Consider the following 15,148-nt stretch of genomic DNA (forward strand, 5'->3'; position numbering starts at 1 on the left):
TGTTGGGCATTAAGGAACTCAAACGAGGCTGCTTGGGCTTTGAGAATCACCTCCATGGAGGAGCTCTGTTTTCCTTGGAAAACTAAGTCATTTCTAGCCAGCCAAATAGACCAAACCGTGAAGGTACACAGACTTAACGATTCCTTCCTTTCTTTTTTCCCTAGAGAGGAAAAGAGATCCCATCTCTTAATCCAATCACCCATAGCAGCTGTATTATGAGGCACCATTTGAGAGAGGTTGCTGCCAAACCAAATTGCTCGAGCAAAATCACAAAAAAAGAGTATATGCTCAATGGACTCAGGGGCTCTACCACACCGCGGACAGGTAGGGTCCAGAGGCACATGTCTCCTTTGAAGAGCAACACCTGTAGCCAAACCTCCAGCACAGGCTTTCCATAAAAAAGTGCGAATCTTAGGCAATGTTGGGCAAGTCCAAATTTTTTTCCACTCAATGTTCAAACCTGCAGCATATCCAGAGGTTGAGGAAGAAGGTCTTCTCAACAGCATAGCATCTTCTCTGTTACAGATCAAATGGTAGGCAGACTTTACACTGAAGCATCCATTCTTAGCTACTCCCCATTTTAGTTCATCCTCCTTGGGGAATAAAGAGAGAGGAATGCACAAGATGGCTTCTACATCCTGTTGCTGAAAATACTGCTTTATCAAGTCTTTTTTCCAGCTGCAATTGCCTTGATCAATCAACTCCTCCACCCAACACAGGGTACAATCTTCAGGCTTTGATCCTCTTATCTTAAAATCAGCGCTAGTAGGCACCCAATTATCCTCCCAGATTTTGATATGACTCCCTGTTCCTACTTGCCAAATCAACCCCATTTTTAAGACCTCCCTACCTTCCATAATGCTCCTCCAAGCCCAAGAAACTTGTGTACCCATAGCTGCTTTTAAGAAATCAGTGTTTGGGTAGTCACTTCGCCCAATGGGAATCTGGGTCACTAAACAGCCGCCACACAACCTTTGCTAACATGGCCCTATTGTGAAGTCTAGCATTCCGAAAACCCAGCCCTCCAACACTCTTTGATCTACATAACTTTTTCCAACCAATCCAGTGTATGTTTTTCTTCCCCTCTACCTCTCCCCAAAAGAGATCGCTGGCCACCGAATTCAACCTCTCATGGTGGGTAATAGGGAGTTTAAAATGAGCTGAGGCAAAGGGATTGATAGTGAAGGCCTTAGATTTCAGAAGGATCTCCTTTCCAGCTTGGGAGAGGAATTGGTTCTTCCATCCCTACATAAGATCAATAGATTTATCATTAATATCATGGAAAAGTTGTACTTTAGATAGGCCAAAATCTATAGGTAAACCGAGGTATTTCCTAGGCCCCTCTCCATAAGGAATTTGAAGAATGCGGGAAAAACCACCGTTTGAATCTCATCTGTGTATTAGGACTAAAGCTCAAGGAGGACTTCTTCAGATTTATAGCCTGACCGCTGGCTGCATAGTATGTGTCTAAACATTTCTTTAGAGCTTGGAGTTGGGGAAGGCTAGCCTCTGAGAAGAGCAAGCAATCATCTGCAAAGAGCAGATGGGTAATTGGTTCTCCCCTATTCTTGACTCTAATCCCTTTGATGGCACCATCTTCAAAAGCCTTTGCAATTATAGCTGATAGCACTTGGGAGCAGAGAATGAACAAGGCAGGGGATAGAGGATCCCCTTGCCGTATACCTCTCGAAGGTAAGACTTCATCACATATGTTACCATTATTTAGAAGTCGGTAGGAGGTAGATGTCAGTTGTCACACAAGTCATGACCAAACTTACCCATTTGGTGCCAAATCCCATCTTCAGCAGCATCTTCTCAATAAAACCCCAATCTAGGCGATCATATGCCTTCCTCATATCGAGTTTCACAGCTACCAACCTTTTTCTTCCTTTCTTCCTTCTCCGAATATAGTGGAACAGCTCATGTGCAGTGTAGATATTGTCGGAGATGGCTCTTTGGGGTACAAAAGCTGATTGGGACGGTGAGATTTTCTCCCCTAATAGGGGTTGTAAACGGGTGGCCAAAATTTTGGTAATGATTTTTGTAATGACATTACATAAGCTGATAGGTCTCAGCTGGTCAGCAGCTTCAGGGATCTGGACTTTAGGGATCAAACACATATAGGTTTCACTTGCTGCAGGTGGGAGGTAACCTGAAATGAAGAAATTTCTAACAAAAATCAATACATCATCATGGACTATGTCCCAATAATTCTGAAAAAATGCCGAGGGGAATCCATTTGGCCCTGGGGACTTCAGAGGTGCCATAGAAAAAAGGGCCTCCTTGACTTCAACTAGAGTAGGAGGAATACTTAACTCTTCAGCTAATTCTGGTGATATTTTTTGTTGAACACAATCCAAAACCAGGTGGATTAAGAGAGAATTGATGATTGCATCTTTAATGCACTGCTAGTAATCATTTGTTCCCATATGAAGGTCTGAGTTGTTATTTTTCATAGAGGATAGCTGAGTTGTAAAAAAGTTTTTAGGAGTCTTTTAGTCTTCTCTCAAATCTTCTAAGGCTGCGTTTGGTAACGGTCTGAACAAAGAACGTCCGTTCTTGACTAGAAACGTTCTTTTGTGTTCTTGGTATAGAACAGCATTCTGAGACCGAAAATGATCGTTTGGTAACGTTCTCAAGAACGCTGTTCAGAATGAAAATGGTGTTTGGTAAAATCTATTCTTCCCTATTTGATATTAATTACAATAATGCCATTCTTAGTCAATTATACCAAAAAAAATACTTGTAAAAACCTTTTTCTTACCAACCTTAGCATAAAATTAAAATATCTCATTAACATAACCTAAGTAAGTATAAAAATATTTCAAATTTGAAAGATGCCATTAAAATTGGGTTCTTGTGTGGATTAGTGTCATAATTGACTATGCTATGAACAGTTGAATAAAAAGGGCCTTGGTGGATTCGAACCACCATCTCCTTGGAACATGCTCATGTGCCAAGTGCTCTACCAATTTGAGCTAAAGACCCATCAATTAGAGAACCAAAAGAGAAATATAACAAAAAAAATTAAGTAGCATGAATCTCTACATGAGGAATGCAATGGGCAAAGGTCTAAAACAGAAATACATCATTCCTCCTCCCTTGGCTCGCAACTTAGAACAGATCTTCTTCATCATATCCCTCACTGCTGATACACACCAATGCATCGTTCATTCTCTCTCTCTGATTCACACTTAATAGGGGAGGGGATTGATATTTGATACTTCTCAAAGGCCTTTATCAAGTAGCAATGAAATTTTAAAACATGAATACATGAAAACAATAGAGTACAGTATGGTTGTTCTTTATTTATATTCTCTTTCAAATAGAAGTGCTTGAGGAACCCTCTATGGCCCTGTTTTCTACCTTTTGGCCTCGCAAGTCACACCCAACCAATCTTGTATACAAAGATAGAACAACAAGTCTGCTAAGCTTTCATGGCTAGAGACCAATGGGCATAATAGGTACACAAATGCTTGATGTCAGCTAAGCTTTCATGTCCCAGAAAAACAAGTCTCATAGTCAAAGCTTATAAACAGAGACTGTGGAAAGATCTCTCTCCTTTAAAATCTTCAGAACTTTTATTAGAATAGTACAATTCAAAGGAATAAATTTAACTTTTTATACCCTATATTTTGCATGATACAATGTGGTTTTTAAAACACATTAACAGCTACAATCAATATTACTGCCTTGTTCACTGTTTTCAATTCAAAATTTCAATAAACCTCAATGAAACCCCCAATCAACCTCAGTGTTCCTGATCATCATCTATGTTTGTTTTTTAACTTCTTTGCTTTTTCTTGGTATCTCTTGGTTAGAATCTAGCCTCTGCCTTTTGATTGATTTATTAACATAGCCCAAGCATTGGGTGGTCATATGAACATCCATAGGAGAGATAGAGCAAAGACCAAACATATTGAACAAATGTATACCTAAAACAGAGACAATCGTAAAAATCAAATATGCTTGGGCAAACCCTAATGTCCATACTCTTTCAAAAAATGCAAAATAATATTAAAACTTTATAGTAGCAGATATCACAGTGACTTTTTCACTTGAGAACCTTGCAGATGAGCATAACTTCCGCTTCAAATTAAATAAAATCTAATTTGCAGTAGAAATGGGGGGTTGCAGGAGAAAGTGAGAAATCAGACTGTGAAAGAGAAACACGATCACCAGAGCTATAATATTTACCTCTGAAAGGAGAATGTCGATGAGCCTGAGACTTCCGATGCGAATGATGATGTTCTTTTTTTTCCGACTTAGTAGCAGTCCTACGCAACTCATGGCGTCCCTTACGGAAACTGGACTCCTTCTTTGATCCCCTAAAAAACCATCTAGAGATTGATGCAACCCATATGAAGAACCCTTGCGAGCAAATTTCCCTCCTAAACTAGATTCCCCATCAGGCTTCATCACCCAGGATCAAGAGAAAGACGAAATAGAAGAGGAAACAAACAAATCAAAGAAACAGAAGAACTGGGACAAGAGAAAGAGAGAGAGAGAGAGAGAGTTGCAGAGATTGCGATAAAGAGTTGTAGAGACTGCGAGAGAGAGAGAGAGAGAGAGAGAGAGAGAGAGAGAGAGATGAGATCGACCTGGTTTACCTTCTTCGCCTGCTACTTCTCTTCCCTTCTCTTCCCCAGATCTATCGCAAGCTTTTGCCTTCTAACCCAAAATCACGGGTTTTGACGATTGATCGCGACAACTTTTCGTTCTTGTTCTTTAGCTGCTCAAGACCTCCGGTTCGTTCTAAAAGAACGAAAAAACGAACCGCAAAACCAAACACTTTTTCATGTTTTTTTGTTCTTTTTGAACAAAAGAACTGTTCAGAACGATGTCCTGAACGTTACCAAACGCACTCTAAGTCTGCCACTTACTTCCTCTTCCCACTTGTATATAACTACTTTTGTCCTTGTCCATGTTACATGCTTAACGTCTGTAAATCTTTCCTTATGCTTAAGAGTCCTTTCTTTTTAGTTCTCTTTTTGTTTAATGAAAGTCTTTCTCTTTGTTGAAAGTTGTTCCAAGTACTCGTCTCTCTTGATTCGCTCTTGTTTCCATATATGTAAAAGGTCCTCTTGTTTGTATCACATGCAATCCGGTTAAAACTAGGCCAAGAGAATGTTATTTCCAAACTGGGCCTGAATTTTTTTTTTTTTTTTTTTTGGTCATTCAAAAGAACATGGAGAACGCACTAGTGTTGAGCCCTTTAGCTCCTCCAACCATGGAGAGAAATTCATTTCAATTCAACCAAACTGTCATATACGTTATCGACAAAACCTTCCTTGCTAAGGAGTCAACAATAGTTGGTTTCCCCAAGAATACAATGCAATGAGTATGCCCTGAAGTAAGATGCAATTGTAGAATGTCTTCTACCACTGGCTGAACCTCTAGTGGAAATAAGTCTATTATTCCACCCTGAAATTGATGTAATCTAGATTTTGTCTTGGTCTATTATTTATTTTTATAGGGTACATCAGTCTTGGTCTATTCGGAATTAGGAAATAAGACATCATTATAAATAATTTACAGCACCGATAAATAACAATGTTGGGGAAAAGAGATTTCAGATCTCAAAGCAGGTACAGGCAAAAGCCCAAAGCTGCACTAAAGTTGAGGATGAAAATTCCCCGAATAATAATGGAAGAAGAAGCAGTCTCAGGCACCAGACCTCCATTGAACGCCCAAGAACCACAGGATTTTCTTCAAATTTGTACTATTCAAAAACGTTGATTATACAAGTTCGTGAATGAGACCTGAAGATTTCTCAGAAGTATCATCACATGAGCAAAAATAAAAGACCCATTCTTGGGAAAGAGCCTAGCCTCCATTGCTGTACATAATTTTAACTCGTACAAATATTCTTCCAGGTATCCTAACCTCACAGAAGCTGGAAATCCCAACACCGAACTTGCAAACATTAAGAGGGAGGAGGGTTGAAGAATCCATCCCAAGATGCAATCTCCGGGGACTCAGAATACATCATTGTTCATAATTAGAATTACAACACTGGCATATCTCTCCGTGATTCCCCTATAGTACACAAGAAGACTTGTTCCTTGATCTCATACATATTGCCTGACGGAATAATTTCCATTCTGTGCCATTTTTTTGACATTTGATTCAAGCGCATGTGATGTCTTCTCAATCATCCTTTTGAATTACAGTGCCTGGCAAGGTCTTCTCAGGAATAGGCGCTGACGAACGGAACAGAGCAAACAATCACTGAGATATATCTAATAAAAACCTTACCTCTCAAAGCCCAACCCATTTGACCCATCTGAAGACTCGTCCAACTCTAAAAGGCAACCCGTAGTCTTTAACAACTGCAGGTTCTCTACTTGCACTCTCTGGTTCAGACCAGACATACACCCCACGTTCTTGCCGGCTTCCAGGAACAGTATTGTCCAAGATTACAGCAATGAGAAAAGCAATCACCATATGAAATGACAGCAAGGTGTTCAAAACATAGTTCAACTGCAAGGAAAAATAACTTTTTCTTAGTAATCTCACCATAGCACTCGCAACTTAGAGGTGCTCTATATGTAAACTTATACACAATTTTGTTTTATTCCCCTCCCCCCTCCCCAAAAAAAATAAAAATAATAAATCACTGTTTATACATATTTTTTTTGCCAGATGTGATTTCAATGACCCCCAAAGTAATATAAACAGATACCCTATAACCAGAAAATCACATCAACTATTGACAAGAAACCTTTTCTATTCTCTTCCTTTATCTGACAGGTACATGAGTCCTGTAAGAGTTATCCAAAAAGCTTTAAAATCCCAGACAATTAGCCTTCCCAAGGAGCTTATAAATAACCAGTTGTTCATTTCGAAAAAAGACGAATCACCAATGCTTAAAAAGCAACAGATTTTAATGCTCAACTGCTGAAAGTCAAGAAGAGAAGCATACCCCGCCATATTTAGTATGAATAGGACCATGAGATGCCACAATGTATGGTTGGAAATAACTTGGGACGGATGAGTTGGCATTTGGAATAGCACCATATTGCTGGAAGTAGGCAGGTATTGACAAGGAGAAAAACAGAGAAAGCCCAACTATGATAATATTTCTGGAGCTCCCTGCTTCACTGTAGCGTAAATTTGACAAGCCTAATGCTGCAAGCATTGCCCACATGAAACACAACAATGCAGCAACCATGACATCAGGAATTGAAGCAATAAAGCCCCCAACTTTTCCTGTAAGCATGACAAGAAGGACGTGAGTAGAGTTGTATAGAGTGAAACCTAGAGAGAAGAATTAGAAGAAAAAGAAAATGAGAAAATTTAAAGAATTTTCCAGATATTAGTTGTGCAAGTTTGGCTCTAAAAAGAAGCCATGCAAGTTTGATAAATACATGTCTTCAGGTAAAAGAATTTGATAAATACTTAAAAAAAGTCATCTCTGTTAGGTCAACCCGTTAATATGACAAACTTGACTAATTTGATAAATACTTAAATAGTCAATCAATTAGATAAACTACTTAGAACTTGAAGATGCTGTCGGTTTTCTTAACAATAAATGAAAGACAATAAACTTGGGGAAAAAAATTGAACTAAAAGATGGTTCATGACTTCATGCTATAAAGGATTAAAGGTAACTCTGCTATTCTGCAAAATCAGGCCTAAGTCTCTTAAATCTGAATGATCATGAAAGATTCATAAGTGCCCCATGCGTACCATGGAAAAGTGAGCATAATATTCATGTACGAGAAGAGGACTTCTTGTTTCTTTTTTGTTTTACTTGTTTTTTTGTACTTTTTTTTTTGGGGGGGGGGGGGGGGGAGGGAGAAGAATTTAATAACAGAAAGCCCCAAGGGAAAATGAAACAAACCAAGTTCAAAGCCCAAAACAGAATGATACTTGAAATCATCATCACAAATAATCACTGATCATTCCTCAGCTAGGGTTGAGAAGCTAAGGCTTCCAAATTGGCAAGGATTTGATCCAAAAAGAACGGGACTTCACTGTCTGCACCTTGCCATCAGAGACTCTGCCATCTAACAGCTTCCTCACAGTCCAGCACTGAGAAAACAGCAAAGTTTCACAAGATACTCCATATTTTGTTGACCAAGAATCAACAAGTGCGAGCAAATGAGTAGATGTCTGATGCATCTAAGCCTCCCCAAGAAAATGGATCAAATCTCGTATGTGAATTGGAGATTAAGTGGACGGTAACAGACAACAGAAGCCACTTTAAAGCAGTTTCCAGATCTGAACTTTTCTGGTTCAAAATCTGGTTCAATTGATTGGATGACCAAGTTCAATGAACTGGGCTTTTATCCAGTCTATTTGTGGGGTGATTAAGGACTTTATTTTTTTTATTTATTTAATATTCAGTCATATAAACATATTAGGATAAGTATAGTCAAAGTTGGATATATTATTGGTTACTTATTTTTGTTGTTGGGTCTGTTTAGGATATCCAATCATAGTCTGTGTAAGGTAGGAAGTTTCCTTTATTGTTTGCTTTTCTTTTATTACTTTTCGAACTGTTTGGTTTCTTTTATAGTTTTTTTTTTTTTTAAATTTCCTCTAGAGTTTGGTCAGTCAAGGTTTCCCCAAAACAGCCTATGCATGGGAGACTCATTGTTTATCTTTTCTTTTATTTATTTCCTTTTTTAAGATAAGGTTTGATTTTTATAAATATATAAGGCTTTCCAGTCACCCCCAATTTGATTAATTGGAATGAAATTAGATTAATTAATGAGTTGATATTGTTGTCTCTTCTCAGTTCTCACTCCCCTACCCATGATTTAGGGCTTTCCTTCTTTCTCTTTTCGCTCCCCACAACCAAGCCTCTTTCCTCTCTCCTCCCTCTCTTTTTCCACAACAATATGAGTTTTCCCCCTTATCCCTTATCCTGCGATCTTTCTTCTCTCCTTATTTTTCTCTGTTCTCACCAGCGGGAGATCAATCTTTTGTATATGCATGACTTACTCATGCAACAGAAATCAGTTGGTGTATTTTAAAAATATTTTTGTATCTTTGATGGAAATCTAAAGGTAAAAAGAAATATCTTCACATGGACATTACTGGTTCTAGGGAAATAAGATTAGAAACAGAAATCATTTGGTGTATTAAATTTAAGTGTACAAGTAGATATTCGCCAATTATAGTGGGTCTACACCAAGGATCAGCACAATCCTCATCTCTGATACTAATTGATGAGTTTCTAAAAGCCTAGGGGATTACGTTCAGAAACTCAATTGAAAAACAGAATCACAGTGACAGGTTTAGAAATCAGAATACAAGAGATTTACAATAACAGATAATCCAAGGTCTAGATTTAACCCAAAAGCTGGTCGAAGGTCAATTATATGAAGAAGAATAACTCCTCAAAATATGATTAAAATCTGATTTAATTATGGAGGTATCCTATTAGGAATAGAACACTTGAAACAGGTTTCCAGAATTGAATACCAATTGCAGAACTTTAAGCACTTGAATCAATGATCAAAAGTGATTCAAGACGGTAACAGAATTCAACAGTGGTACTAGGATGTTAATCTGAAAACGAAAAATCAAATCTGATCTTAGAATAATGTAAACTGAGAATACAACTCGAAGCAGAATTCTAAGAAACCAGCAACAAGATCAAAATTTGAAACTGTGGGTGTATTTAGAATGAATTCAGATTTGAAATCAGATGTACCTATAAGGAAACTGAAATTCTAGCAAATAGAGTCTGAATATGAACAGAATAGAAACTTATTAATATTAAGCTAAAAACATGATTTGTTGGTGGATAAGATGAAGCATCTCACCTGGAACTTGATTGAAATCCTACCAATCCTACCTTAGCATCTCACCAAGGGTTGCAGTGCATATCACAACTCTATTCTGAATCTCACAGAACATAGGAGCAAAGCCAAGCTTTATTCAATATGAAAAAAACATAAGGGGCTCTATGCCCTTATATCCTTTAAATAGAAACTAAAAGTGTAATTGAATTAGGAAAGAAAAAAATAGGAAATTCTATCCAATAGATGTCCCTTATAACTAAAACTCTATCTTAACTAGTTAGAATAGGGTTACTTTGATTGCACTCCACTGGAGTGACTGGCGATTTTTTTCTCCTCAGGATCAGTTTGAGAGCGGAATTGCGCGTTTGGCAACTTCAGCTCAATCTTATTAATGCAATCCTTAAACCTTAAATTCTGGCTGCTACAGGCCTGAGTTTTAAGGTGAGTACTCGAGGAATTTGAGCTGTCTAGATAGGTTTTATTTTAGCAGGAGTACACCCAACAACAGAAAAAGAGAATGCAATGTGGGGACTATGGTTACCAACAGAAAACAGATCCTAGATGCAGTTATGTGCTGGAGTGTTTTAACTCAAACAAGCTGTTGCCAAGAGTAATCTGCTACTACAGTAAGTGAGACATCCCCATCCCCATCTTTCTTCTTCTAATCCTCTACAACCCCAACCCTAGTTTTTCCCCTTAGTTAATTTCAGTTTTCCCATATCCTAAATTCCCCACAGACCTAACCAGACAGCAAAATCCCTCCTTTTTTTGAACAAACTCTCCACCCCTGCCCCTATAGCACTAGATCAAAACCCAAGCCCCATCCTCCCACTCTAAGCCCTAATTTCCCCCATCTCAAATCAAAACCCAAAACCCAAATTTCTGCCCAACTCAAACCAACCGTTGGAACAGTCTACAAATCTGACCAACTATCCCTCATACCCTCCTAAGAAAACCATTCAAGTTTGGTTAACATCTGATCAGCCAAACCCTAGAAATCCATCTTTTCCTCTTTTCCAAAACCCGAAACCCTAACCCCAACTTGCTGCCCATTCAAGGTTACACGCCTTCATCCATCAAAATATCTCAAGACCTTCACTGATAGACTCCCCTACCTTGACTTAACATAACCCATGCATCAAACCCTAACCCTAACGAAAACATAACCCTAATTTCACCAAAAATCCTATTTTTACCTAACCGATTTACCAGTTCATAGCAGATCCTGCTATACTGGCTCCTAGTTGGTCTCCTACCAATCTAGGACTACATTAAACCTGCTAACAAAATGCCACAGGAAAAAGGAGAAGAAAAGGGATCGCAGTGAGAGAGAAAGGACAAGAAACGTGGGGAGGGGAGAGAGAGAGAGACTCAACCCACATTTTCAAACCCACAAAACTGATTTCATTCCATTATCATCGTAGGGAGGCTAAGCCTCTTACAGATATTTATGAAATTGAATAGAAAAGTGAAATAAAACATAATTTTAAACATCATCTAAACTCTCCTATCATTGGCTGCTGTTGGAGAGTCCCTACTTGACTCAAATAACTAATTAATAAAGAAACAAAAGATTTAACTGACTAGGACATTTTCTAGACTAAACTAACTCGATTACTTAAGCACATGGGACCCGTGCAATGTTATCCATATAACTTAATCCCGTATACCCAACTTTTGGGCTTATAAAAGTGGCCCAATACATTAATTAAACCCAAAAATAACAAGCCAAGGCCCATAGAACCAAACCTTGGGCTAAAATAAAATATTTTAAGGCCCATCACTTATGCTCCTGCAGATCAAAGTATCAAACTGATCCAAATAATGATCTTAGAGCAAGATATGTGGATTAAAAAAAAAAGATGCTTTTCTTGCTCCTGAAACGATTGAGTAGCTCAGCACCTACTCAAATTAGCTTGATCCCGATAATTTTATCTCACGCATCCTACCAGCGTCCTCCCTCGCTCAACTGTGATACGCAGAGAACTCAAATGTAAGTTCCATGGCTGCTCTCTCCCTCGGTCCCCTATTGACTGTGCTCCTCCCACCTCTGCTAAGGCTCTAGAAAAATAACAAGATTTCCAATTGTACTCAGAAATCTACGAAATCTCAATGTTTGCAGAACTCCAAATACCGATAGTGCCAAAGCAATGCTATTGACTCACTATCACACGTTTTGGAACAGTGGAACCAATCTCACAACCAAGGGTCGCAAGTAAGCCCATTTGTTGTTTCTCCCTCTCCTGGTTCAGCCTTGAAGGCTGCCAAGTGCTAATCCAACCATATGCTTTCTGCAACTACAGGAAATTACAAAACCGAGATCTATAATCCTACCAGATAATTGGAAAATCCTGACCTTGTGTCACATCATCAACCTGAATTCCTGCATCTTCCAGCTAAAAAGATGCACTCATTTGATCCACTTAAAGCAAATCCATGTCCAAATCATCAAAACCCCTCCCACCAAACCAACAATCTACTTGCCAAACTCGTATTCACATTGTTGGGTTAATCCCAAAATGGACTATGCTCGTTGAGTGCTCAAGGAGATGTCGGAACCATACATCTTTAATTCAACACGATACACATTCAAACTATACATCCAAATGCAATTTTGGGGACTTGAACCCAATAACTTCACCTTTCTGATCCTACTGAAGGCATGTGGTGATCTCAATCAAGGGAAAGGAGTGCACTCTCTCATTCTAAAAGGTGAAGGCTTTGCATACAATATATACTGCCAAATTCTTTGGTTGACTTCTATTCAAACCATGGTAGTAAGCTGGAATGTGCCCGGTTGGTGTTCATAAAATGGCAGAGAGGAATATGGTTTTATGGACTGCAATGATCACGAGTTACATGAAACAAAAGAGGTACAATGAGGGACTCGCTCTTTTCCATCAGATGCAAATTACAGGAATTGAGATCAATGAGCTTACTATTGTCAACATGCTCTTTGTTTGTGCCCATCTTAGAGCTTTTAAGATGGGGAAATGGTTCCATAGATATATCGACCGGAACCGATTTTTCTTGAACTCCAGTCTTGCTACTGCCCTATGTACGTGAAATGTGGATACACCAACAAAGCTTCCTAAGTTTTTGAAAAACTACCTGAGTGGAGTGTAAGCACATGAAATTCAATTTAAGGGGAGCTTGCTAAGCACGATCATGGAGAAGAAGCACTCAAAAGATACAAGGACATGCTAGCGATTGGAACAAGACCAGACCACATAATATTCATTGGGGTTCTATCTGCCTGCAACCATTCTTGACTGGTGGACAAGGCTAAGGAGTATTCAACACAATGAATCTCAGGTTCACCTCTTTTCTTAGGATTGGCTGCCCTGAGGTTCTTGTTTGAAGTCATTTGTTTATCACAGAACAAATCCCCATCTGTCACTGCCATAGTTGACCCATTATCAACCCTCTTTTCCAGATCCTCGCTTCTAATGGGCCAAATCTCTCTCCCCGGGAGTTATCTCCTTGACTACAACCTTCTCGGCTTTGTTACCAGACGCACATCCTGAGTGATCCCTTCTGGTTCAGCAGTGTCCAGATCTGGCATCTTTGCCTCTTCTTGTTCAGGGTACTCTAGAACCGTCAAGAGAATATTGGCTTGAACACAACATAAAACATTACGGGTGCTTTGTAGACCTCTTAGGAAGGTTGGGGACTTGGATGAGGCTTTCAAGGTCATCACAGATATGCCCACTGAGCCCAATGGAGTTCTTTGGGGGAGCATTGCTTAATGCCTGCAGAGCCAATGCAAATGTTGAACTAGCCGAGATTGCAATGGAGGAGCTAGTTGAATTGGAACCCTTCAATGATGGAAACTATGTCCTCATGTCAAACATCTATGCTTCCAAGCTTCAGTGGGACAATGTTGCTAAGGTAAGGAGACTCGTGAAAGAGAGAGATTTTGACTCCATCCTATTTTTATGACCTGAAGTGCTCTCTCTCTCTCTCTTTCTCTCTCTCTTCTCCGATGTAACATAACAACAGCTGCTGATAGTTTCCCTTAAAAAAAAATTAGAACAACATCAACCACTAGTTTTTCTTATCCATTTTATCTGTTTACTTGAGTGTACTTGTCAAAATCTCTGCATCAGGATTTGTGCGTGCTCACCAGTTAGTCTTTGCTGCTAAACTGACTCTAGCCAATGACAGTGAAGTAGTGAAAATGAATGAATTCTAGTGTAAATTGTTCTCAGAAGAGAAACAGCGTAGCTTAATGCTGTGTGCTTTTGTTGCTGACTCTGCACATTGATATGCAAGAAAGATTATTGAGCTATTGTTTTTAACAACTGAATGATTGAAAGTCATTTATCCGCATTATTAAAAAACGCAGAGTCAGCAACATTCTTGCATATCAACGTGCAGAGTCTAGGCATTTTTAAGCTACCAGTCTGCAAGTCATTTATCTGCATCATTTGTATTGTTGGTGTAATATAGGATTGGAATTCTTAGCAGATTGTGAGGCTTATAGGAAAAGGCATTGATTGAGTTCATCCCAGTCTGGTTCTCAATTTGTCCTCTGTTTCAAGGAAAACTTTTGGGAATCACAGATCTTTCCGCTATTTATAATCAGTTCAGACCTTGAAACACCCAGATTTTGGGCGATTTTTAACTATAGAAGGACCAGGGGTCAGATGGACCCCAACTTAAGGTCGAAGGACCTTACAAATATGGGCAACAATGCCCTAGAATATCAATGAGATCTGATGGATAGATCTCCCAAACTGGTGGAAATTGATGCTGCCAGAAAATTCCAAAAAAACTGAGTATCGCAAGCCAATGGGTGATAAATTACTTCTCAGCAGGTGCTTGGATCAGCTTCATACCAAGGTTAAAGGACCTATCCAGAGAGAGCATCAATGCCCTATAATATTAAGTTGATCTGATTGACAGATCAAAGTAATTGCAGGAACAAAATTTTCCAAAAAAAAAAAACAGGGTACCGCAGGCTTATAGAAAACTGGAAATAGTTGCAGCAAAAATCACACTTGATGACAGAGACATAATGAGGCAGATTAATCGTCAATATAGGTAGAGAACCCTTAGTTTATTTGCATGAAATTTCAAACTAAGGTTGAATATATCAGATATGGCAGCATAGGTTGCTGCAAACCTAAAAAAGGAAAAGAACTTAAAGGACTTTCAAACCAAGAGAAGAAGGTAGGAATTGGTCAACAGAGCTCTGATACCATGTGACAATATGCTGAATCTGTAAACCAATACCTACAAAGAAGAAAGAGAAAGAAGTGCAGCCATCATGATAGAGATTGAGAGGAGGGAGAGAAAGCTAGAACACAACGGGAATAGAATAGGCCATACGTGGTCTTAGCAGCTTATATAACATTAAGTTAAGTCAGTCTTCAACTCATAGTAAG

At 38.9% G+C, this 15,148-nt stretch overlaps 1 protein-coding gene across 3 annotated transcripts in view; it reads right to left on the reverse strand.

Annotated features, from left to right (window-relative positions):
* Nucleotides 1-6,258: 6,258 nt before the first annotated feature.
* Nucleotides 6,259-15,148, reverse strand: part of LOC122648646 (nucleobase-ascorbate transporter 12) — a 37,107-nt gene continuing 28,217 nt past the window's right edge. For 2 of the 3 annotated variants that reach the window (XM_043841862.1, XM_043841861.1), the window contains 2 exons: nucleotides 6,926-7,212; nucleotides 6,259-6,483 (listed from right to left, as the gene is read on the reverse strand). In XM_043841862.1, coding sequence (XP_043697797.1) covers nucleotides 6,262-6,483; nucleotides 6,926-7,212 — 509 coding nt within the window. In that variant the 3' untranslated portion in view covers nucleotides 6,259-6,261. Of the gene's footprint in view, nucleotides 6,484-6,925; nucleotides 7,213-7,861; nucleotides 8,038-15,148 lie in introns of those variants that run through there. The other variant, XM_043841865.1, reaches the window with a different exon arrangement.

This window comes from Telopea speciosissima, chromosome 1, assembly GCF_018873765.1.
Source record: "Telopea speciosissima isolate NSW1024214 ecotype Mountain lineage chromosome 1, Tspe_v1, whole genome shotgun sequence".
Taxonomy (NCBI): domain Eukaryota; kingdom Viridiplantae; phylum Streptophyta; class Magnoliopsida; order Proteales; family Proteaceae; genus Telopea; species Telopea speciosissima.